Source organism: Gracilinanus agilis, chromosome 5, assembly GCF_016433145.1.
Source record: "Gracilinanus agilis isolate LMUSP501 chromosome 5, AgileGrace, whole genome shotgun sequence".
Taxonomy (NCBI): domain Eukaryota; kingdom Metazoa; phylum Chordata; class Mammalia; order Didelphimorphia; family Didelphidae; genus Gracilinanus; species Gracilinanus agilis.
The window spans coordinates 132,645,949-132,670,871 of NC_058134.1; the positions used below are offsets into that span (position 1 = coordinate 132,645,949).

General features: G+C 36.0%; 1 protein-coding gene across 1 annotated transcript in view; it reads right to left on the bottom strand.

Annotated features, from left to right (window-relative positions):
- Positions 1–24,923, bottom strand: part of CPED1 (cadherin like and PC-esterase domain containing 1) — a 411,868-nt gene that overhangs the window by 309,739 nt on the left and 77,206 nt on the right. The window contains exons 3-4 of the mRNA XM_044678790.1: positions 20,943–21,049; positions 9,161–9,236 (exon numbers count right to left, since the gene is read on the bottom strand). Of these exons, the coding sequence (XP_044534725.1) occupies positions 9,161–9,236; positions 20,943–21,049 (183 nt within the window). The remainder of the gene's footprint in view (positions 1–9,160; positions 9,237–20,942; positions 21,050–24,923) is intronic.

Genomic DNA, 24,923 nt, shown 5'->3' on the forward strand with positions numbered 1-24,923 from the left:
GTTCACTAGAGGGAGTCCACCCATCATGCAAGGGACCTCCCTCACTTTCTCTTGTCATGATTTTGATGAGGATATTAATAGAAACCACAGACTGTCCACTAGTTATCCTTTGTTCTCTCTGTACAAGCAACCAATCTTCTTTTTCTACTCTATATTTCTTTGATGATTAGTTTACCACTCAATTAGTAGGGATTTATTAAACACATACTATGTAAACCAGGCATTCATAACATGAACTGTGGAAACAAAGGCAAAAGTGAAATATCTCCTGCCCTCAACAGCTTACCATCGAGCCAGAAATAAAATGTATGAAATAAATACAAGGTAATTTTGGTGGGAAGGAACTAGCTGCTAGGAAATAGGGCAAGGCATCACAAAGAAGTTGGTATTTAAGGTAACCCTTGAAGAAAAGTAGAGATTCTAAGAGGCAGAAGTGAGGAAAGAGTAAATTTCAGACAAAGGGCAAAGAAGAGTCAGCATAAAGGTGTACACGTAGATGATGGAGGGTTGTATGTGAAGAACTGCAAGAAGGGCAGTTTGGCTGGACTCTAGTGTGTGTTAAAGAGAGTACTTGGTGATTTAAAAAACATTTTAAGGTATTTTGTGTGTGTCGAGTGCTGTGCTAAGTGCTGAGAATAAAAATAGAAAAACCACATAATTGTTGCTTGCAAGGAGAGGCAGACAGAACATAAGGAAAATTCAGCTATAGAGAACATGGAAAAGTCTAAAGGTTTAAGGGTTTAGCAGTGGAGTAGTTGGCAAAGCCCAGAATTCTGTATGTTCTCAAAGCAGGTAATTTTCCTCCCTTTTCTCCTCCTTCCTGCCTCTCTGATTTTCTAGACTGTACCAATATGATTCTTACCCTGGAAATTGTAAGAAGAAATTTAATTAAGTAACTTTTAATTACTTACAAGGATTCCTCTATAGTAGTTTGATAAGCTGTAACTGTAATTTAAATAAGATGTTAAGAAGACTAGGAATATTGAATGCCTCTGCAGTGATGAAAGTGTTTGTATGCTTCCCCTTTCCTTGCCTCACACTCTGTAACATGGGGAAATTGGGCCCCTAGTTTTGCAGTATTATCATAACTAGGTCATCTGAGAATGGAAAGGATAAAAGGGGCAAGTGCTCTGGCCATAATACTTAGTACTGTAATGTATTATTAAATAAGATCATTTTATCAATCTCTTCAGTACTCCTGTTCTGAACAAGTTCTAGATGCTTGACCCTGTTAATAACCTCTGTTGAGTCATTGCCCAAGCTTATAAATTCTATGAATTTGGAAAGGGGATGCCTCAAACCACTCAAACTGGGAATAGCTACAGACTTCTGAATTCTGTATGCTGTGCCCAAATAAAGTCAGATCTTTGGCTTGGGAATTTAGCCTGTTTTTTTTTCTTTTAAACTTCCTTCAGCACCTAGGTTTTCTTCTCCCTGGAGAATCCCTCTCCACCTTGCCAGCTTCTTCTCCCATTTATGAGTTCTTTCCACGACTATGCTTTTGGGATACAGGCTCAGGTCAGCAATACTTCATTCTCCTGCCTTCTTTGTTTCTGTCTCTCTGGATTTTTCCCATGATGACTGTTCAAGTACCTTCCCTTAGAGCCCTCTTCTACCTTTTCAGCTCTCTTTTATGTGAAGTATTCAGTAATTAGAATGCAAACTCTTTGAAAGTAGGGGTTATTTTTCTTTTTGCTTGTATTTGTATTCCCAGAATTTAGACAGTACCTAGAACATAGTAATAAATGTTTGTAGATTATTCTTGTAAAAATACTGGGGTACTTAAATGAAACAATTTTCATTTAAGGAAGGAACGATATATGGCACTGTCGATTTTCTGCCAAAGAACTAAATCTCAAGAGGATGTAATGGGAGACTATGACTTCTTTCCTTTTCTTTTTTTTTTTTTAAGTTTTAGGAAAAGAAGCAGCACCTATGGAAAGATATGGAGAATCATATAAGACGGCAATAGGGCAAATTGTAAGGCTTAGTGGTCTTCTATCACATCAGAAAGAATGGAGTTGTTGACTACTTCTCACCCCAGCCCAGGGCATAGTCAAGCAGCTGGGATGAAGAGGGAAGGCAAAGGGATAAAGTACTTATTTCTGTTTTACTTGGGCATCTTGAATGTGTTCTGGGATAGCCAATGGTCAGGGAGAGAGTGAATAGGGTAATAAACCTGTGTCATTTATAACTATTCCTATTTATATTTTTTCCATTTAATTATCACTTCTATTTTTTCAACCTGATTCTCTCTGTCTCTGTCTCTCTCGTTCTGTTTTGGCTTGTATAATGTGGGCTAAGCCAATCCAAATTTTCCTGAAATAAACATAATGGTGTCCAAACAAACAAGATTTCTTGACAGTTTAACAACAAAGCAACAGAAGTAAAGCGAGTATATTTAATAGATTTAAGCCCTGTTCCCTGATTTTTCTCTAGCTACATTGACTAATTTTGTTCAAGGTCAGCTTGATTTTTTACTAGGTTCTGAGCTAGTGCAATGTGGACTTGCATGGCTGGATTACACAGTGAGATGTTTATTACTGTTGACTTTCTCACTCTGGTCAACACTGACCATTTTAGGCAATACCATGCTGCTACTAGGTACAAATTTACAGCCATGTAAGAAACAAGATGTTCTTGTGCAAAGATTACTAGGCTTAGAGTCAGAAAACCTCATTCTAGTACATGCTCTGCTACTTGCTAATTGGGTGAATCTCCTACCCCACCTGAATCTCAGTTTTCTTATCCACAAATAAGGATAGGAGTCATTGTGCTACCTATTCCAAAGGTATGCTGGGAGGAAAGTATCTTATAAACCTTACAAATTCAGTATAATTCAAAAACATTTATTAAATATCTACTATATTTGAAACCCTGAACTAGATTGGAAAACTGTCTTTTATCTTTTTTTTTTGTAAACTATCTTTTACCTTTCTTTTCTCCGTGCTTAGCAGAGTGCCTGGAACATAGTAGTCATTCAATAAATGTTCATCTACTAACTAACTGACTACAAAAAATGTGTAATAGCAAAGCACTTGTCCTCAAAGAGCTTACAATCTAATGGGGGGATAAGGAAAATGGATCAGGCAGGTTTTTTCTCATTCTTCTTATTATTATATATGTGATTCCCCTACTTATAACCTATAAAGACATTTATATGTATAGCAACAATATTGGGTTTCCATTTGTAACATATTAGCATGAATTTGCATATATAAATGGATTCCCATATATTACATGCCCACACAAGGAGAAGTGATGCCCTTTTGCAAGAGCAGCTAGTTGCTGGGGAAATTATATATACAGTCTGACTTGAGAAGTTAGATGAAGGACTGGGTGCCAGTAACTTAGCATTTGTAGCAAAACTTACCTCTTCTCTTCATTCTCATAAAAGGCTTTTCCTGCATGGCTCACTTTCTCTAACTAGTCTAAGATATGATCAAGATATATTCTTCTTTTTCTCCAAAGAGGAATTCAGGCCCAAACCACCTTATCTTATACTGATAAGAAATAGTCTCTTAGCTCTTGAAAACACAAACTTTAACTAGTAGCTCCATGCCAGCATAAAACCTAATTTGCCTTTGTGGTTTTTGGTGGTCACCATTTTTCCTTTTTGTAAAATGAATTAAAGAACATAAAAATGTAACAGATTATAATTAATAAATGAAAGACCTAAACAACAACTAGTTTTTGGCTAGCAGCCCAGGAAGCGCAAGCCATTTGTTTATCTCTCTTTGTCTTCCTTTTTCTGAGGGGCCTGTGATGGAGGAGAAAGGGGGAAATACTAGGCAATGAGAGTTCAATCTGTTAATGATAGATTGTTCTACCAGGGATGGACCAGTGGGAGAGTAAAGTATCAGACATTTAGTATGCATTTGACTCACTAGCCCCTATTTAATTGCTTCACTGGGTACTACCAGCAGCTTTGTGATTTCCCTTCCTCACAATGCGACAGCCCACCAAATCTTAGAGTACAGGATCTACAAAGGAGAAAAGACCCAAGGATGGAGCAAATCATACTATTTTGACCTCCCCGAACACCAGAAATGATGACATCCCCTCTCCCCTCCTGAATTCCCCCCCCAAGCAATAAAGCCCAGTTTAGCTGTCTCCTACTCCATGATGAAATCTCCCCACTTTCTTTTTCTTCCCATTATCTGAGGAGCAATACCAGAATCAAAATGTAATGGCTCAGCTATACTACTTCTGGGTTTATATCCCAAAGATTGGGGAAAAGACTTGTATAAAAATATTTATAGCTGCACTCTTTGTGGTGGCAAAAATTGGAGAATGAGGGGATGCCCTTCATTTGGGGAAGGGCTAAACAAATTGTGGTATATGTTGGTGATGGAATACTACCGTGCTCAAAGGAATAAAGAACTGGAGGAATTCCATGTGAACTGGAACGACCTCCAGGAATTGATGCAGAGTGAAAGGAGCAGAACCAGGAGAGCATTATACACAGAGACTGATACAATGTGGTACAATCAAATGTAATGGACTTCTCTACTAGCAGCAATGCAATGATCCAGAACAGTTCTGAGAGACTTAAAAGAAAGAATGCTAGCCACATTCAGAGGAAGAACTGTGAGAGCAGAAACACAGAAGAAAAAGACCTGCTTGAACACATGGGTTGATGGGGATATTATTGGGGATGTAGACTCTAAACGATCACCCTAGTGCCATTATCAATAATATGGAAATAGGTCTTGATTAATGATATATGTAAAACCCAGTGGAATTGCATGTTGGCTATGGGAAGGGGTGGGGATAGAGGTGGGAAAGAACATGAATCATGTAACCATGGGAAAATATTCTAAATTAATTAATCAAAAATTTTTTCAATTAAAAAAAGTAGAAAAAGGACGAATTAAAAATCCTTGATATCAAAAGAGATATTAATAAAATTGAAAGGAAATCACTTAATTAAAAAAATGTAATGGCTCTCTGTGAAGTCTGGGTAAAAATGTTTCCATTGCAATAGATACTAACTGTGAAGTTGGGTGAATCTACCTTATTTTCAGAAGTGTTGTACTGCAAAAACAATACCCTCCATCCATGTTTAGATGTATAGTCTATTTTAAAATGGATATTTATAGAACATAAATCAGAGCTTAAAGTTATTGTGGATGATCCTTTAACATTAAATATCTAGTAGAATTACACTCAACTGGAGAATGATGACAGGGGGAAGAGTGCCTTAAATGACCATTCCATTCAGTAAGAGTAATTTAGAAGTCGTAGAGATAAATGGACAACTAAAACATCAGAAAAGTAAGGAGAAAAGAGTTAGGAGAAAACTATATAGTTCTAGAACTTATGAGTATTCATGAGTAAAAGGAAAAGAAAAAAGGTTGAGAATATGATGAAAGAGAAGTTGCTTAGCTTGGTGACATCAGATTAAAATAAACTACTTAATAAACTTTACAAAACTCTTACCACAAAATGCAATCCATTTCCATATTATTAAAACTCACAAAATGTTTATGAGTCTATGAAAATGTATCCAGAATCAAAAATTACACTATCTGCTCTATGGAGACATAGAATAAATAAGGATTTTTGGCAAGCAGCCCATAACCTTTCATCTTTTCTAGTTGACAAACTGAATGTACAAAGTCTTTTTTTTCCCCCTTTGGTAAACTATGTCTGGCTGTGAATCAAGTCCCTACTCCTCCTCCTCCTTTTGTCACAACATTTTTGTAAAAGCTAAAGAAACTTACTGCATTGAATCAACTACTCCATAATGTAAATAGCAACAAAGAAAAACCACACACTTTTGTCAAATATGTAGGCTGTTCCACAGTTTAAAACAACAGCAATAACAACAGCTAGTACTTCCAGTTTTTACTGAACTGATTGCAATTGAATCAATTACTTTAATAGCTTTGAACAAAAACCTCAATGGAATTTTAAACTCCCACTTTTTAATCAGCAAGAGTTTGTAATTATAAAACCACTCTAACTATGGAGTCAGTGGGGATACTTTTTACAAGAGTTAAGGACCACAGAGTCAGGTCTATACACAATCCTTTTAAACAGGCACCATCAATTTGTACCTGAGTCACTCATTCATTTTGTTTTATTTTTAAACTGATGCCTGAGAGCGGAAGAACATAACCTTGATGATGGGGCATGTTGCTATGGGTTTTAGTCTTGTTATATTTCCAAGAAGTCCTTTGGGACTAGATGGTAGGTTATTATTATGCAGAGATTCACAATTAGATGTTGTGCCTGACTCCACAAAAAGTCTGAATTCAAAATAGATCTAAAGCTCTATAGATTTAAACTTCAGTAATAATAGGGGACTCGTTCTTGATGTAACAATCTGGTGACACCCTACCTTTCTGCCTTTATTTCATATTACACACCTCCCATTCAAACACTAGTCCATGAACTTGTATAACTAGAGATAGTCATATTTCGATGTAATTGATTTCTGTTGTAAAGCCATTATTTTATTTCTTATATTTCATTTTTTTCTAACAGGTCCATGGATGTCATGAGACTTCCATGGTTTATAACATAAAAAGATTAAGGCTCAAGCCTTTCTGTCCCATTACCATGCCATGTCTTCTCTTGCATCTATACTCTTGCCCAATTCTATTCTCTATACTTTGACCTTTCCTCTTTGCCTTTTGATTTCTTACCAACCCTGTACAGCCCAGTATAGATGTAACCTCCTCCATGAAGCCTTCCCTTGCTCCTCACATCAGTAAGAAAGTCATCTCATATACCCCAACCTCAAATAGAATTTTTATAAGTCTCTAATGCACTTATTATAGGAATTATCAGTATTTGAGTATTAGTCTTTCACTAAACTGTAATGATTGGACTCTAGTAATCTCTACCTGTACAGAAGCCAAATTTTATCTAAACTTTATATCTCCAACAGCTCTATGAATAGGGCTCCACAAACAGACTAAGCGATTTAAAAATGCTTATTGAATGAACTAATGAAAGGATTTTAAATGGGTCGACATAAGAAAGATTAGGAGAGTTTTTTTCCTGTTGGTTTTTAAGTAATGGTTAAATGTAAGTTAAATGGACATATATTTAAGCAAGAAGATTTTATAAGGTTGTTTCTGACCCTGTGATTCCAAAATGGGGATATCAGGGATTTGGGGTGGTGTTCTCCTTGGTCAAAGGGCTTATGCACAATCTTAATGCCCCTTTAAACACACTGTGATAATCACTAATGGTTACTTACCTCTCTGAGACACGACTAGTTTTGTCCCAGGAATAGAGATAGAGTAAGAAAAACATCAAAATATGAAGGAATTGAGACATAGAACAACTACTGAGATGCCTGCAAGCATCTAGTTTTATGTTTGCTTTTATGTAGCTTTAACCAGGAAAGGCAAATCAAGTTTCTACAGTGCTCTGAGCTAATTATAAACATTCTGTTTCAGTTTCATTGGGATGGCAGATGATTGTGAACAGATATTGATCTCTATTGGCTTATGACCAAGACTTCAGACTGGTCATTCAAGACATAAGGAATAAGTATAGTTTTCAGGGCCCAGAGAGCAGCCTAAAAAAGTATTTCTGATTTGGGGAGGGATCTAGATCTAGGAATCAAATGGAATGCACCATTGATGTCTATGCTTCATGTTTCTACTTTTATTATTCTTTAATCAGAATAAAAGTTGATTTGTTTTATCTTTATCTTTCTTTTCGTTCTTTTTTTTTAAACTCTTACCTTCCATCTTAGAATCATTGCTGTATATTGGTTCTAAGTCAGAAGAGTGGTAAGGGTTAGTTAATGGGGGCTAACTGACTTGCCCAGGGTCACAGATCTAGGAAATATCTGAGACCAGATTTTAATCCAGGACTCCTGTATCTAGGCCTGGCTCTCCATCCACTTGAGCCACCCAGCTGCCCCCTTTATTTTACCTTAATAGCAATTTTACACATAAGTTTTCTAAAGTTATATGATTTGTGTAATCTCCCTTCTTCTCTCCCCCCTCTCCAAGTTGATAAGCAATTCAGTCTGGGCTATACATATATTATTACACAAAACATATTTCCATAAGAATAGAAGTTTTTTTAAAGATAGAGAGGTCCACTGCCAAGGACCCATATGGGAATTAATCAATGTAAGTGAATCCACACTCTTAGATGTAGACAGTCATAGGATTATAGAATAGCTCTAGTCACTCATTTGATCTAGAACTCAAAGGGATATGTGATATAGTCCAAATCCATTATTTTTACAGATGAAAAGAAATTCCGAAAATGGAGACCCAGGAAGTTTAAGGGACCTTGATAGAGGGAACATGGATGGCAAATAATAAAAGTGGAATCCGAACTCAGATCTGGGTACTATTTGCTCAGGAACAGAGTTAAGGGGTGATTGTCAGAGGGAAATGGGCACCAGTGCCACCTCCCTCATCCCACCAATGTTGCCACATTATACTATGTTGGAAGTTGATGTTAATTTTTCTTTCTAGGATACTAAGTTAGTCCAATGGGGAGAGGGAATATATATATATATATGCATATATATATATACGTATATGTTTGTATATATACACACAAATATATAATATATATACATACAAATATCCAGGTGAGGCTATCCCTGTATCTTTGCAGGGATTCCATGCTTTGCATCTCCACATAACAGTATATAGCTATAATTTATGTAGATATATATGTACATATACATTTAAATAATTTATTTATATAATATGTAACCATTCACATGATTAATTATCACTTTTTCCCTAAATAAAACTATCTGAATTAACCATTGAGTTTCCAAAAAGGAGAACCAAATTGGATAAGATCAAAATAAATGACTGAGTCATTTATAATATATTAAAGATACAAAAATCTATAGAATTCTATATAGATAGGCAATACTCTCAAGATCATTTTTAAGCCTTAGGACAGAGAGCAAAATCAGAAGCAAAGGGAAGAATTAAGACAGGCTGACACATTTTCAAAGTACCATCAGTGAACACTATTGAACTCTGGGATTTTTGTAGTGGTGGCACTGGCAAGTGGCAGAACGAAACAAGCAGCCTTGGACATTCTTCACTTTAACTTCTCTGACATCAATACCTCAAAGAGAAGTTTCCTTTGGTCACTCTACTAAGTAGTACTGAGTCTCTTGCATATTCATGCACAGTAAAGCAAAGTGAAGGATTACCTGGAAATCTTCTCATGACTTGGCACAATCCTTCCTTGTTGCAAAGCTGATGCTGTATTTGGGGGAGTATATTCACCTGAAAGTAAAAAAGACTAGTGACTTTATAATAGGTTTATAATCACTGAAGCCAAAGGGAAAGCATTTCTTAGCACCCTGGATGCATGTATATGGAAACAAGGTATCTTTTCCCCAACCTCTCACCAACTGGCCACAAACAAAAAAAAATCAGAATATTTTGTTAATATATTAAACTGGGGCAGGATGGGAGTTGGGAGCTCAGAGGAAGAATTACTCACTGTGATCCTACCTGATCTAAAGCATTAGGCACAGTCTAAAAAAATCCATCAGCTCCCTTTCCCCAAAAATACCCACAACCAAACCCCCTCAAAAATCAACACAAAGTATTTCAAAGTTGTAAATAAAAGGCTTTATCTCAAATTCAGTAACAAAAATAATCTGGCAGTTAGAAATTATGTTTCACAAAAAATAACAACAAACATGATTCATAGCTAATAAAGCCACAAGACTCCCAAAGCCCTCTCTCATTTGTCCTAATGCACATATTTGGGTCACAGTTTTTAAAGCCTCGTATTAAATCTGCAAACATACTGTGAACCTCTAAATAAGTACATAAATGCCATTATTCTTTCTGAATATATAATCCAGTTCTCCTAGTTTCATGAATACAAAATCACAGTGCAAGCTATATATAAATCCAAATATTTACAGAGGTGTAGATTCAGCTTTGAAGGGAATGGGAAAGCATATGATTGCTAGAGTTCAATCTGGACTTTAAAATGGCCACTGATAGCCACTAAGAAATTATTCTGAATTTATTATAAATGATGCTAAAACCATAGTAAAATATAATAAAAATGTTAAAAGTTCAAAATATTGAAGAAAAATATGAATTAACTAAAGAAAAAGTGGGAATTGTATATTCTAAAATAAATTTGCTTTCAAGTTTAAGCAATAATTTAAACCAGTCTAATAAAATATGTAGTATGGAAAAGGATATTTTAATCCCAAAGATCATTTGTACTTAGCAAATTATTCAATGTAGATAAGTAAATATTTAAAAATTCTTTTGGGTTCTTTCTTTGAAACCCTTACTTTCTGTCTTCCAAAACAATTTGCTTTGGACTTGCCCAGGGTCCCCTAATAAGGAAGTGTCTGAGGCCAGATTTGAACCTAGACCACCTGCCTCCAGGGCTGGGTACACTAAACTGGATACCTAACTGCCCTATTTTCAGTTCTTTTAAGTTGATTGAGTCTTAGTCTTAATGCTCTGTAGTCGTAATACTCCATTCATTTATTCAGAATTTTTTTTCTTTAAATAGCTACAATCAAGATAAACCAGACCAGGTTATGTATGACTAAATATAAATCTAACTTAATGTCACTTTGTTACCAAACCCAAAGTGAGCACAAACTATTTAGTCATCAAGCCTTTGCAGGGACTTAGAGACAAGTTTGGTTCTCCATTCCAAAATCAAAGTAATTATAGGCATTTAACCATCAGCCCTGCTTTGACTTTGCAGAAAAAATGACCTATTTTAAAGGAACCAACCAGAGAAGTTCTCTGATCAGTTTACAAATGTGTTCTACAGTTACAGAATGGCAAGCTTTTGCTCTATGACAGGGGTCGGCTCTTTTGAGGGCCAGATATGGCTCTTTCTACAGGAGCCATAAAGTCAATTTTTTTTCAGGCTCTGTTACAGGAGCTCACTGTGAACACTGTACAGCTCTCACGAAATTACATTTTAAAAAATGTGGCGTTTATGGCTCTTACGGCCAAAAAGGTTGTCAACCCCTGCTCTATGACCTTGATCGTAGTTTATAGCTTGAGGATGAGTTGATTGACGTGGGTTGCCGTAGATCAATTGGAGATATATTGTTTGGCTCAGTCAAAACCATATCTTTGTTCAGGGAAAATGACAGTAATGATAGATACTTTTCTACTCTTTTTTTGTGCCATTTCCCCTTTTTAAAAGAAATGTAAAAAGCTGCAGAGCTAATAGCAAACCTAAATTATAGGAGATTTCTCCTCCAAGAACCAATAATAACTACTGTGAGTCAAAGGCAAATGGGAATTGCACATGCTTTCATTCATGAGGGTCAAGAGCAAGAGTACCTAATTTTAGCTTTGGAGTCAATGACATGATCTCGCAATCTAATGGGAACCTTAGAGATGAGAAATGTGGCCAAGTGTTGGGAGTTACTAAGCCTAAGTCTCCTATATAGAGGAGGATGGATTTCCTGGGCAGTCCCAGCTCCAATATAATCTCTCTAACAACCTCGTTTCTGAGAATCACAGGTTTTGGCCTTTGAGAGAGAAAGAAGAGGGATTCCCTGGACAACACCAGGCTTGGGATTCTTTCCCTAGCTTGTATAATCATCTTAAATGTATTTTTCTTCTTTGGGAGTCTGCCTTCAGAGTAGTACTATAAACTGAATACCTATACCAATATCTGGGGGAACACTGGACTCACTGAAATATTTGAGGTTGCCTTTCCAAGAAACACCAAGCTCACTCCCTTCCGAGTTGAGTACGTATCACAGGACAGTGTTATGAGTTTAGACAACTGTTATAGGTTTTAGTGGAAAGGTAGAGACTCACTGGAAGGGAAGGGGGAATCATATCAACTCTTTAGTGGCTATTATTAATCCTTTGTATCATTTTTGCACTTTCCATATGTGGAGTAAGGACTATATCTTGAGTGCTGATAAAGGATCTAGGAGTCTATTTTTCCATTGAACATGTCTTTTCCAAATAATTCACAATAAGAAGAGAGGGCAAAGTTTTAGACTTTTGCTCCCACCCCAAATCATTACTTCAAACTTTTGTTGCTAAAAGTTGGGGGGGCATAGAGTGGGGTGGAAAAGAGAACAGAGCACATTCACAATGTTCTCCCCAAGAGATGGATGCTCAAGAGGCATAGCTGTCATGTGTTAGATGCCTCTGTAAAATAGGGTCCAGAAACTTGAGGACCTCGCAGGCTACACAAATAAGGGTACGTGCAACTCCAAGTGTCTCTGCTCCAAAACAGGCATTATTGGCTCCCAGATGGGAACCCCCCCCCCAGGGACCCAGGTCTGTATTACTGGCTCTTCTGTTCTCTGAGAAGAGAAAAAGGACAAAAAGTACCAAGCAGTTCAGTCAGTTCTTTTTTAAAAGGTCTCACACAAAAGAATGGCACTGAGTTAAACAAGTCATCCCCAAATGATTGACAGCAGCCTACACCTGCTCTCCAGATTAATGAGTCTCTGTTCAGGACTGCCATTTCTTAAGGGAACCTCAGCCAGGTTACTTATTTCGATCCCAGATGAGCTAACTCCAGACTTCTCTACATCCCTAATCACTGCCTGATCCCTTCCCCTCCCTCCTGTCCACACCACTCCCCAGCTCCCCTTTCTGCTTTAACTCCCCTTGTCATAATATATATACAAGGGGCAGCTAGGTGGTTCAGTAGACATACTGGAACTGTAGTCAGAAAGACCTGAATTCAAATTTGGCCTCTGACACATCCTGGTTGTGTAACCCTGGGCAAATCACTTACCTTGTTTGTCTCAGTTTCCTCATCTGTAAAAATGAACTGAGGATGGAAATGGTAAACCCCTCCAGTATCTTTGCCAAGAAAAACCCAAATAAGGTCATAAAGAATTGGATATGACTGAAAAATAACAATTATGTAAGCACCTTGAGAGCAGGACTATATTATTATTGTTCTTTGTTGTCATATTTGTAACCCTAGCACTTAGCATAGTGTCTGGCATGTAACAAATGTTTAATAAATGCTCTGACTAGCTAGCTAGCAATCATTCATCAAGTTAACAATTTCTAGAATACCAGTTTGATAGAATCAAAATTGCAAATAGTTTCAGTAGCTTGTAATCTCATCATATTGTTCAGGGAACCCTCCTAATCAGATCCCTCCTTTTAAATACATGGGGGAACATTATATAATTTATTACAGTTCCCAGTTTTTAGCAAGGGATAAGATGTGTCCCTGATACTTCCAGTTCATGAAAAGATAATTCTCTCCCTTGATTCCCTGGAGAGATTTCAAGATAGATGCCCCTAAATACTATTTTCTCAGGCAATCCTAGTATTTTTTTAGTTCTACAGTAACTCTAGCTCAACACGAATCTCCCCTGTGACACTTCTGCTGGATCACAAATCTGATTATTCTTACTTCTTTCTTTCCTCTTCATGTAAATTGGAAGCTGGAAAACTTTCTATCTTTCATATCAAAATCCAAAATATCTGTTGGCCAATAATGCTCACATTTCAACAGAATTCTCCAAAATAATATGCTGCAGTGACTTAAAATCACAACTATTTAAAAGGTTCTTTGTTCCCAAAGCATCCAAGGATCCCATGTTTTTCTATCCCTCTGTATTATGGTAGATATAAAAAGTGTCCCTCCTCCACAAATATCCCCTACTTTCCAGGAACTTACATTTTTCTAGGAGGAAACATGGTACCAGACAAATACAAAATGTACACAAGGTAAATAAAAAGTAATTTGAGAGTAGATGGGAAGGAGGAAGAGAAAAGACTTCATGTAGTCAGGGGTGCTTTTTGAGAAGTCTTCACAGTCAAAGATGAGAAGAGAGAGCAATCCACATAAGAGGACAGTCTAAGAAATGCCACAAAGCCAAAAGATGGAATGTCACTTGTAGGAGACAGCAAAGTTCAATCCGCTAGAGGTATCAAACTCAAACAGTAATGGGGACCACTAATCTGTACCTAAGGATCTCTGTGGGTTGCATATTAATTTAGTTTTTAAATGTAATATTACCTTTGTTTAAGTGTATTTTATTTAATTTGTTAAATATTTCCCAATCACATTTTAATCTGGTTCTGGCTGCATTTTGGAGTATTGTGACCCACATGCAGTTTGGCAGAATGCTTGCCATCCCCGATGCAGAGCATGTGAAGGGAAGTAATTAGTGTAGAGAGGCAGGCAGGGACCAAATTGTAAAAGATTTTAAATTCCTGGCTGAGGACTTTGTAGTTTATTGGGAAGGCAGTAGAGAGTCGTCAAAGCTTCTTAGGAGGGGGATGGCATGGTCAAAACCTGTGCAAGGATGAGATGAAGAAGGCAAGAGGGAAGGGAAGGAAACAATTGAGAGGGCTATTGCAGTAGTCCAGGAGAAGGGATAAAATCCTGAATTAGGATGGTGGCTGGGAAAGTGTGGAGAAAGAGGTGGATAGAAGAGAAGTTGTGGAGGTAAGAGATAAGACTTTGGCAACTGATTGTGAGCTCAAATATCATTCCAACTGGCACAATTTCCAAACTAAATTTAATCAATCCACAGGGAAAGCTGAGTCATAAACCCCAAACACACACCCTGAAACTGAGAAAAGGCTAAAGAGCTTGCATAAATATGATATACTTAAGCTCCTAGTAGCAGTTATATTTCGTAGATTTAAAATTAAAGGAAAGACACAAAGAAGGAAGGAAAGCAGTGATAGGACACAGTAAAACAGCAGGGAGAGAATATGGTAGGATTAAGGAATCTTGGGAGTCAACTAGACTGACACTCGTTATAAATGGGAAGAAGTTAGGACCCACTGAGAGGTCACATAAATAATAAGCAGCAGATATAGGATCTGAACCCAGGTCCCTATGTTACCAATTTCATATCTATTCTACTAGCCCATGCTGGCTATAGGGGGAAAAACCTCAAAGAATTCTGAATTTAAAACTCTTTGTATTCTCAATTAGGAATGTAAGAAAGGTAAATGACGATAATAATAGAATATTCTATAATTATATGTAATATAATTAAAATGGAAAAAATAATACTATAGTAACTGCATAAACCCATTTTTTAAAAAAAGTCTACAGCTCTAGTTAAAAAAGTTGGGAGGACTTTAGGCTAAAGGTGAATGATTTTCATACATAAGACAAAACAATCTTTCCCCCCCATATCTTGATGGAATCCTAGATTCCTAATGGAAAAATCCCAGGAAAGGGTCCCATATGTAAGGCAAAGAAACTAATATTCATTGCAGCTGACCTAAACTCTTTCTGACACTTTTTAAAGCCCACTGAACAGGTATACTCTCAGACCCATTGCTTATGTCCAGGGAGGAAGGATTATAATAATTGAGTTCAAAGGTCTCAGGGACGTCTATAACCACTGCAAAGTTATTATGCAATAAAGATGAGTTTGACTTGCACAGGTTGCATAGAGGAAAAAAATGTGATGTTGCACTCGTAAAAGATGGATGGATTTTCATGCCAGGCCTTGGTCTTAAAAATTGTTAACTTGACTCAAGATCAATAACCTGGGCATCTCAACAATCTAGAACATCAAGGAAATAAATGTCCTCTTTTCCTTCCTCCTCTCTTCTCCTCATTCCCCGGTACAGCTAATGACCTTCTCTAAAGCTTTTCCTTCCACAGTCAGTTTTTGGCACTCACAGGGCAGAGGATGAGATAATTCTGACTCATACATGGGAAATATCATCCAAACATTATTCCGGAGTACAGGCTAAACTAGCAGGTTAAGACAACAGTGAAGTAAATTGAGAAAGTTGGCATATTAAACACAGGAAATTCAGAGGTTAAGGGGTGTGCATCTATGTAAATCAGTAATATTACAATGTAGATTTTTTTCTCATTACTCCTAATAATACAGTGATGCCCCTCTAGTTATTTATTTTATCTACATCATAAAATATATAAGATTTACATCATCACTAAGAGAAACATTGTTAAGAGAGCTATAATTTTCATATAAACTAACCTATATATAATGAATTCCCATCCAATATTACTGTAAAAATTTTGACAATCATCAATTAACCTTAAAACAAGAAGGAACTCTAGAGTAATTTTTCAACATAATACCTTGACAGCCTATTGGATTTGATGGGATTTTGTATAAATTTCACTATCTATTGCTTTTGAGTCATCTGTTTCCTTCCTTAGTTATATTTTTTTAAAAGCTGACTTGAGCTTCAAATATATCATATAAAATTGTTCTATGATTAGAAAATGCCTCTAAGACGGCCATGCAGCTAACTTCCATGATTTATAATAATATTAATATTAATAAGTTACATAATTTGTAATAAGAGAAATGCAAGTCAAAACAAACTTTAAGTTTTGCCTCACACTTCAAAATTGGCAAAGATGAAAAATAAGTGAAAGAGTTAGAGGAATTATGGAAACATGAATACACAAATACATTGTTGGTGGAGTTAAGAACTCATGCAACTCTTCTGGAAAGAACAATGTTATGAATTGACACAACATTTCATAATTTGGAATTAAGAAGAGAACTAAATTGTTATATATTTTTCTATGCGGTTAAACATATGATCCAAAGAGGTCAATGGCTAAAATTTTTAAAAAGGCCCTACTCATATACACTAAAATCTTTATTATGCTTTTTTGTGATAGCAAAAAATAGGTGGGGGGAAAAAGTAGTTGTCCATTGATAGGCTAAACAAAATGTGGCACACTGATGTAATGGAATGTAATCCCTGCGCTATAAGAAATTTTGGCTATGATTAATGTAAAGAATCATGAGAAGGCTTGTGTGAACTGATACACTCTGAAGCAGAACCAGGAAAATAATATATAAGACAACAACCCATTAAATGAAAAGAATGAATCCAAAAATTAGATCTAGCCCTCTGTCCTATTTCCTGGTCACCCCAAAACTATACCATGATGGGTATAACGCAATCCTATTTTTCATTTCACCTTTTTGTGTTGTCTTCTCTCATGGGCAGGGGTTATTTTACTTGGTTGTATAGTTGCTTAATAAATCCTTCCTTCCTTCCTTCCTTCCTTCCTTCCTTCCTTCCTTCCTTCCTTCCTTCCTTCCTTCCTTCCTTCTTTTCCTTCCTTCCTTCCCCCACACATCAATGATGGAGTAGGTATGGCTAAATGGCCCCTTTGTCTTGCATATATTTGTTAGCCTGGAAGACTAGAGATTGTTCTTTTAATATGGTCATCAGAAGCTGATTGCATTAATGGATTTATTCTTTCATATATAAACTGGACTGGTGGTTTTGAAATAGGTTGTCACTAAGAAATTAAAATTTATGTTGTATGGAACTAAATTTCAANTCTCTCTCTCTCTTTCTTTCTTTCTTTTCCTTCCTTCCTTCCTTCCTTCCTTCCTTCCTTCCTTCCTTCCTTCCTTCCTTCCTTCCTTCTTCTCTTCCTTCCTTCTTCCCTTCCTTCCTTCCTTCCTTCCTCCCTTCCTCCTTCCCTTTCTCCCTCTCTCCCTTCTTTTCTTCCTTTTTCCTTTTCTCTGAATTGTGTAAAATTTCAATGTCCAAATTTAGCTGCAAGGAGAAATAGAAAATGGTACTTAAACCTTACTTCCTGGCAAAGGTGTGAGGTATAGTTGTGGAACACTATGGCTAAAAAATGGCAGACTTTTCTTGATATGTTGGTTCATTTTTCTGGAATTTTTTTTCTTAAAAAGGAGAACTCTTTGAGAGGTAAGGATAGGAGTGTTGCAGAGAGTGTAGATAATATAAAAATAAGTATATAGTGTCTACTATGTGCCAGGTACTATGCTAAATGTGTTTTAAAAATATTAACTGATTTGATCCTAAAATAATCCTACAAGGGAAGCACTGTTATTATCCCCATTTCATAGATAAGGAACCTGAGGCAGAAAGAGGTGAAGTGACTTGTCCAGGGTCACTCAGCTGGCTAAGTGTTGAGACCATATTTATACTCAGATCTTCCTGACTCTGTGCACTATGGGTACTACTTGGTGGCCACTGTGGCATCCATCCTCCAATAGCTAGCAATTGGAATTTATTAAGGGACAATATGTTCAGACCTATGGTTATGGAAAATCATTTTAAAAGTTATGTAGGAAATATATCCAAACAGGGAGATGCTTGATGCAGAGAGGTCAACTACGAAGCTACTGAAACAGTCCAGGGTGGGCAGCAAGGTGGGTCAGTGGATAGAGAGCCAAGTGTGGAATCAGGATGTCCTGGGTTCAAATCTAACCTCATACATTTCCTAGTTGGGTGACCTTGGGTGGCAAGTCATTTAACCCCATTTGCCTAGCCTTTGCCCTTATGTCTTAGAGTTGTAACAATGTCAGAAAGAAAGGAATTTAAAAAAAAAAGAATCGAGGTGAGAAGTGATGAGAGTTGTTGATGTTTGTGGGGATGGAGAGAAGGAAACGTGATAATGAGATAAAAACAATAAGATTCGGCAACTTATTTGATTATATACAGTGTGTGTGAGTGAGATTTTGAAGTTGAAGATAATCCTGAGAGTTTAAACTGGGGTGACTGGGAAGATGATGTTCCACTATTACAATCAGAATCTGAACCTAGGTCCTCTGGCTATAAATATCAGTCACCCAAAAGGCAGGGCTATACACAGTGAATGGAAGCTAGTCAGAATTTAGCTTGACTTAAGGAAAAACTTACTAGGGATCAGAGATTGTAGAAAGGCTGCCAAGCTACTTAGCGACTAACTTACCAAGTTCCCCAGTTTACTGAGTAACAAATAGTGTAAAGAAAAAAAATTTTGAAAGACAAGAATTGTGATCAACTCAAAGACCAACAAAATGAAGCATATAACTCTCCTCCTGCCAAAAAATGCGATTGACTCTAGGTACAGAATACATTTTTGGACAAGGAAAGTATATGGGTTTGTTTTGCTTGACTGGGAGAAATGTTTTTTTTTTAAGTGCATTACAAATAACTATGTAAATGTTAGTTTTTATAAGAAACTCATAAGGCTTGATTTGAATGATGGATGCTTTTTCACATTCTTTTTATTTCCTTGACATTCCTCCTCATTTTGTTCCACCTTTATTACTCCATTCCCTTTGCCACACACCTCTTCTTGTACTGGTCACACATGAGAGGATTTATAAATAACTCTTCTAAAAATACCCAAACATTTTACACTTTCTAAACTGCTGACTGTACATGTCAGATTTTTTTCTTATTTCTACATATTTCTCTTATGAATAAAGTATTTGTTTCCATGTATACTTTCCTCAGTACTTCCCCGTGACCACTGACAGCTGTTTGTTGTTGGTTATTTTTAAATTTTTTTCATAGTGGGTGGTGGAGCAGAATTCAGAAGTTCTAATAGCTGAATAAAAAAATGTTCCTCCCAACCCTAACTTGCAAAAACCTTAAAAATATACAAACATCAGTGTAATCTAATGACTGAAAAGAGTTTTTGGTTTGTTTTGTTGGAGTTTTTTTCTATGTAAGACAATATTCTAGTCTGGAAAAGCAAGACTATTTTGATCTATCCTCCTGTGTCTTTGTGCTAGCTGTACTCTCTCCTTCTGCTTAGTATCCTCTTCTTTCTGCTCTGCCCGCCTCTTGGAAATTTTTCCTATTTGTCATTTTCTATACCCAAAAGCTTCCTTTTTACTGGCTAATTTGTCTCCTCTTGCCTGAAACATAGAAACAACATGGCGCAGTAGAATGTATACTCTATAGGAAGTCAATGGATACTGCCTCTTGGTACACATGACCTTCAACTCTGAACCTCAGTTTTCTCATCTCTAATATGTTAGGGCTGGACTAGATGACCTCTAACACTCTTCCAGGTCTAAATCTATGATCTAGCATCATCAACCTCCCTATAAAAGACCCTGAGCAGACCTCATAAATGGAATAAAGATGAATTTAAGAATACAAATGAAAGCTTGATATAAAAATGTGCCAAGACTTAGGAGTAGCTTTACATGCAAAGAACCATTGGAGGCTCCCTCTTTTGCCTGAAGACTATTGAGCCCAAGGTATCTTGTTGATGTCTATTCGCTGCTCCATCCTGATCTGGAGGTATCTGATGCAGCTTTATTGTGGAAAAGATATGGGAAGAACTCAGCAGGATGCCTTGGTTTTGGAGGTATCAGTTAACACCCAAATTTTCAGGGGATGAGGGAAGGTATTACCTTAAGAGCTTTCCCTTGTTGCCCCTGCTCCCCCTTCAGTGATCCCTATAAAATCATATGGTCTTTCCTTAAACCCAAAAAATAAAAGGTCCTATTATTTCCAGCACTGACTAGCTTCGGTGATCCTCCTTCAATAAATCTAAGTTATGGACTCCAATAAGCATCATGCCAAATTTAAATACTAGATTTTCTATGATGAATGACCTTAATAAGGAACTTGATTAACTTGACAATAATAACAGTTAGCATTTTTGTAACACTTTAGAGCTTGACAAGCACTACACCGATGTTATCTCATGGTATCCTCATAACCATAGATGCTAAGGAGGTAATATTATCCTCATTTTAAAGATGAGGAAATTGAGGTAGACAGAATTTATAACTTGCCCAGAGTCACCCAGCTCAGATATCTGAAGAGAGATTTGAACTCACTTCTTCCTGACTTCAAATTTAGGACTCTTACCAGCTGCACCATCTGACTACCTTCTAAATGTGATGACACATTTAGAACTGTGGTACTAGTCAAGCAAACAGAATATGCACCATCTAAAAAAGGTAAGATGATGCTCTAGATGTTTCTTCATTTTAAAAAGTGGAGATGATGTACTTAGTATGGTACAGTGGGCAGGCCAGCCTATTCTTTAGCAGGTCTGGCTTTGGGGAGTTGTAACAGGGAAACAAAAGGTCCAACAGGAACTGAATAGTACTTCCAGTTTGCCAAGTAAAAGTCACCAAATGAAATTAGATAATCTCTTCCCTCTTTTTTGAACCCTAAGTACTGATATCTATTACACATATAGTAATTCTCTTCTAGAACATCTTGAAATAACAAGAAAAAATAACATTACTACCATACCCTTTGATGTAAATGCAACTGGTACAAGTCTTCTTTCATGATGCAGGGCTTTGTATCAGCTTTCCTCGGAGGCAGGCAGATGAGAAGATCCCAGGGGTCTGATTCATCTAACAGGAAAAGAATAGACATTTAATGGAAATATCACATAGCTCCTTTATTTTTACAAAATGGTCAAAAAGCTTGAGAAATAAGTGAAGGATATTCTCTTTCTTCTTTTAAAAATATTTTTATTTATTTCATTAAATATTTCCTATTTAATTTAACTTTTTAAAAATAGGATTTATTTCCAGCTAACTCAACCCCTCCATCTCCTCTCTATACTACAGAAGGCATCACCCCAAAAATCTATGTAAAAATAAATTATGTCTTTTGTATTTCTATTTATCAGTCCTTTCTCTGGAGGCAGACGTTTACAAGTCATTCTTCAAATAGTAATTCTGTCACTGTATCTAATGTTGTCTTGTTTCTAATTGTTTTGCTCTTCATTATTTCATGTACGTATTTCCAAGTAATTAGCCTGCTTATTGTTTCTTATGACTCAGTAGAGTTCCATCACAATCACATACCAGAATTTGTTCATCTATTCCCCCAATAATGGACATCATGTTGATTTCCAGTTCTTTGCCACCACAAAGAGAGCTGCTATAAATAATTTGGAACATTTAGAATCTTTCCCCTTTTCTCTGATCTCCTTGAGAAACAAAACCCAGCAATGGCATTGCTAGGTCTAAGGATATAAGCACAGTTTTATAACTCTCTGGGCATAATTCTAAATTGTTCTCCAAAATGATTGGTATCATAGTTCCATCAACAAAGTATTAACGCCCCCACTTTTCCATATGCCCTCCCCAAATTGTCATTTTCTCCTTTTGTCATTTTAGCTACTCCAATAGGTATGAGATGATATCTTTGAACTATTTTGATTTGCAGTAGAATGATATTCTGATAATTTTCTAAGTGAGAAAAATTTTCTCAATTCCTTAAATGATTATAAAACTTCAGCCTTGTCGCTTCTAAGAACAATAATTCTCAGTCCTGGTTTTTGTTTCATTGTTTACTTCATTATCTTTTTTTATAACCCAGTGGTCTGAATATTTCAACAAGTGTTATAAAATTCTTAAATTTATAATAGAACAAATTTTAACAGTTATTTGTTTAAGTGAAAAATAAGTTTTGGTTGGGATGGAACTATAAAACTAAGCAACAGAAATTTTAGTATGTCAAAATATGAATGAAGGGAAATCACTGCTTTAAGATTTGCAAGGTTCCACTAATGTGTTTATTAATTTATTATCTATCCCCTTTCATTCCTTAGATGAGGAAAGTAGGGCCCAATGAGGTATAGTGACTTGTCTAAGATCAGTAAAGGCATTGTACCCAAGTTCTCTGACTCCAAAATCAGTGTTCTTTCAACTCTGACATCCCACCTTTCCTCCTGTTCACTGTGATTTAATCATCTAATTATAAACAACAAAGATAAAGCCAAAGAGGTAACAAAAATGGGCCAGTAACATTGACAGATCTATATGTAAATAAGTAAATATAGATCTATATATCGCTGAATTTTAAAATGTCAGAATTGAAATGGATATTAGAGATTATTTTAGTCCAACCTGTAACTTTACAGATGAGAACATGAAGTACTCCCATAAGCAACATAATTAAAGCAACAGAGCTCAAAAGGGCCAGATCTGGGATTGACCGTTTTTTGACTCATCCCATGGTCTTTCTATATCATGCTGACTCTCTTAACCAATATGTCAACAATAGATTTCTTGACAAAAATAACATCTCAGATTTCTTTGTAGAGTAAATGGAAAAATTTTAAACTTTTCACTCTTTTGAAGAAAGATGTTCTGTTTCCCCTTTTCTATCTCACTGCTACTTTAGTCTTTTATTTTTCATAAAAGTCACCAAGCTACCAGAACATAGTAGATACTGCAGATCATGCCACTCATTTTACTCCACTGAAATAAAAATGTCCTGGGAAAAAATACATCTCACTGTTCTTTAGTGACCACAGGAATATTAATAAAATGGCAAAGTATAGTAGAAAGAGTACTGCTCTTGTAGTCAGAGATGGGTTCAAATTCTGGCTTTCATACCTGTGTGATCTTAGAAAAGGCCACATAGATTTTTAAGTATCAGTTTCCTCATGTACAACATTTGGGTATTTATTTATTTTAGAGCTTAGCCCTTTTAGTTTGATGAACCCCTCTGAAGTCCAATAAAGCCTGCAAATACCTCAGAATAATATTTTAAATGCATAAAATAAAATACAGAGAAATGCACAGGAGAAACCAGTTATATCAAAGTAAAGTTATCAGTACATATTGTTATATATTTCTTATTTCACTAAACATTTTCTAATTACATGTAAATTTTTAAATCATTTTTTAAAATTTTGAGTTCTAAATTCTCACAATAGTATTCTGTCATAATCATCTACCATAACCTTTCCCGCCATTTCCCAACTGATGAGTATTTCCCTTGATTTCCTTTTCTTTGCGATATATATAGAAGAAAACTGAATTGTCAATATCAAAAACAAAATGCATGAATGTACTACCAAATGAAGATGAAATTAAAGCAATTATTAGGAGTTATTTTGCCCAATTATATGCCAGTTATACTGACAATCTAAGAGAAATGGCTGAATATTTTAAGTACTTCTTGTCTGGTAAAATAGATTTCTATTACTGAAGAGGTAGAGATCTTTTCCCTCTTTGAACCAATCTGGGTGTGAATGAGGTATAAACATTACCTTCCCTCACCACCAACATTTTCCCCTTCACTCTAAAAGTTCTTCCTTATGTTCTTCTTTTATGTGAGATGAATTTCCCAATTATTCTTCTATTCCTTTCTCCCAGGGCATTCTTCTTTCTCACTTCTTTATTTTTTATGTCATCTCAACATGTTTGACTCACTCCTATGTCCTCTTTCTATGTTAAAACTTGTAACTGACTTAATAATGATAACATTATTGTTGTTATTGTTTAGTTGTTTTTGACATGTCTGACTCCATTTGAGGTTTTCTTGGCAGAGATATTAGAGTGGTTTACATTTACAACATTTACATTTCCTTACATTTCACAGATGAGGAAACTGAAGCAAACAGGACTCAATGGCTTGCCTATGGTCCCACAGCTAGTAAGTGTCTGAGACTAGATTTGAGCTCAGGATTATGAGTCTTCCTGACTATGGGGCCAGCACATTAGCCACTGTGCCACCTTCTTAGAAACTAAGGGAACAGTTTAAATTTGAGTCCCTTATAGTTTCTTTTTCATGTTTTTCTTTTTAAACCTAATCATGGCAGATGCTAAATCTTCTGTGATCCTGAATGTGGCTCCATGGTATTCAAATCTTCTTTTACGTTTCTTAAAGTATTTTCCCTTTGACCTAGGAGCTCTAGATTTTAACTATAATATTCCTTGGAGTTTTCAATTGGGGATCTCTTTCTGGTCCTGATTGGGGGATTCTTTTGATTTCCATTTTACCCTCTGGTTCTAGGATATCAGGGCAGTTTTCCTTGATAATTTTTTGAAATATGATATCTAGGCTCTTTCTTTTCTCATAGCTTTCAAGTAATTACTGAATTAACATTCCTCAATCTATTTTCCAGGAGAATTTTTTTCTGATGAGATATTTCACATCTTTTTATAATTCTTTTGACTTTGTCTTATTGATGCTTTATGTCTTGTGGATTCAGGATCTTCCATTTGCCCAATTCTAATTTTTAAGAAATTATTTTATTCCATGAGTTTTTGTACCTATTTTTTCCATTTGGCCAATTCTGTTTTTTTAATGTTATTTTCTTTGGTAATTTTAGGCTTCTTTTTACCACCATATTAATTATCTTTTCATACTTTTTCCTCACTTTCATTTCTTTACTTAATTTTCTCCATATCACTTTTATGGTATAAAGATCTCTCTTTCTGACATTTTCTTGACTTTGTTGTCCCACTGTTCAATTGGAAATAT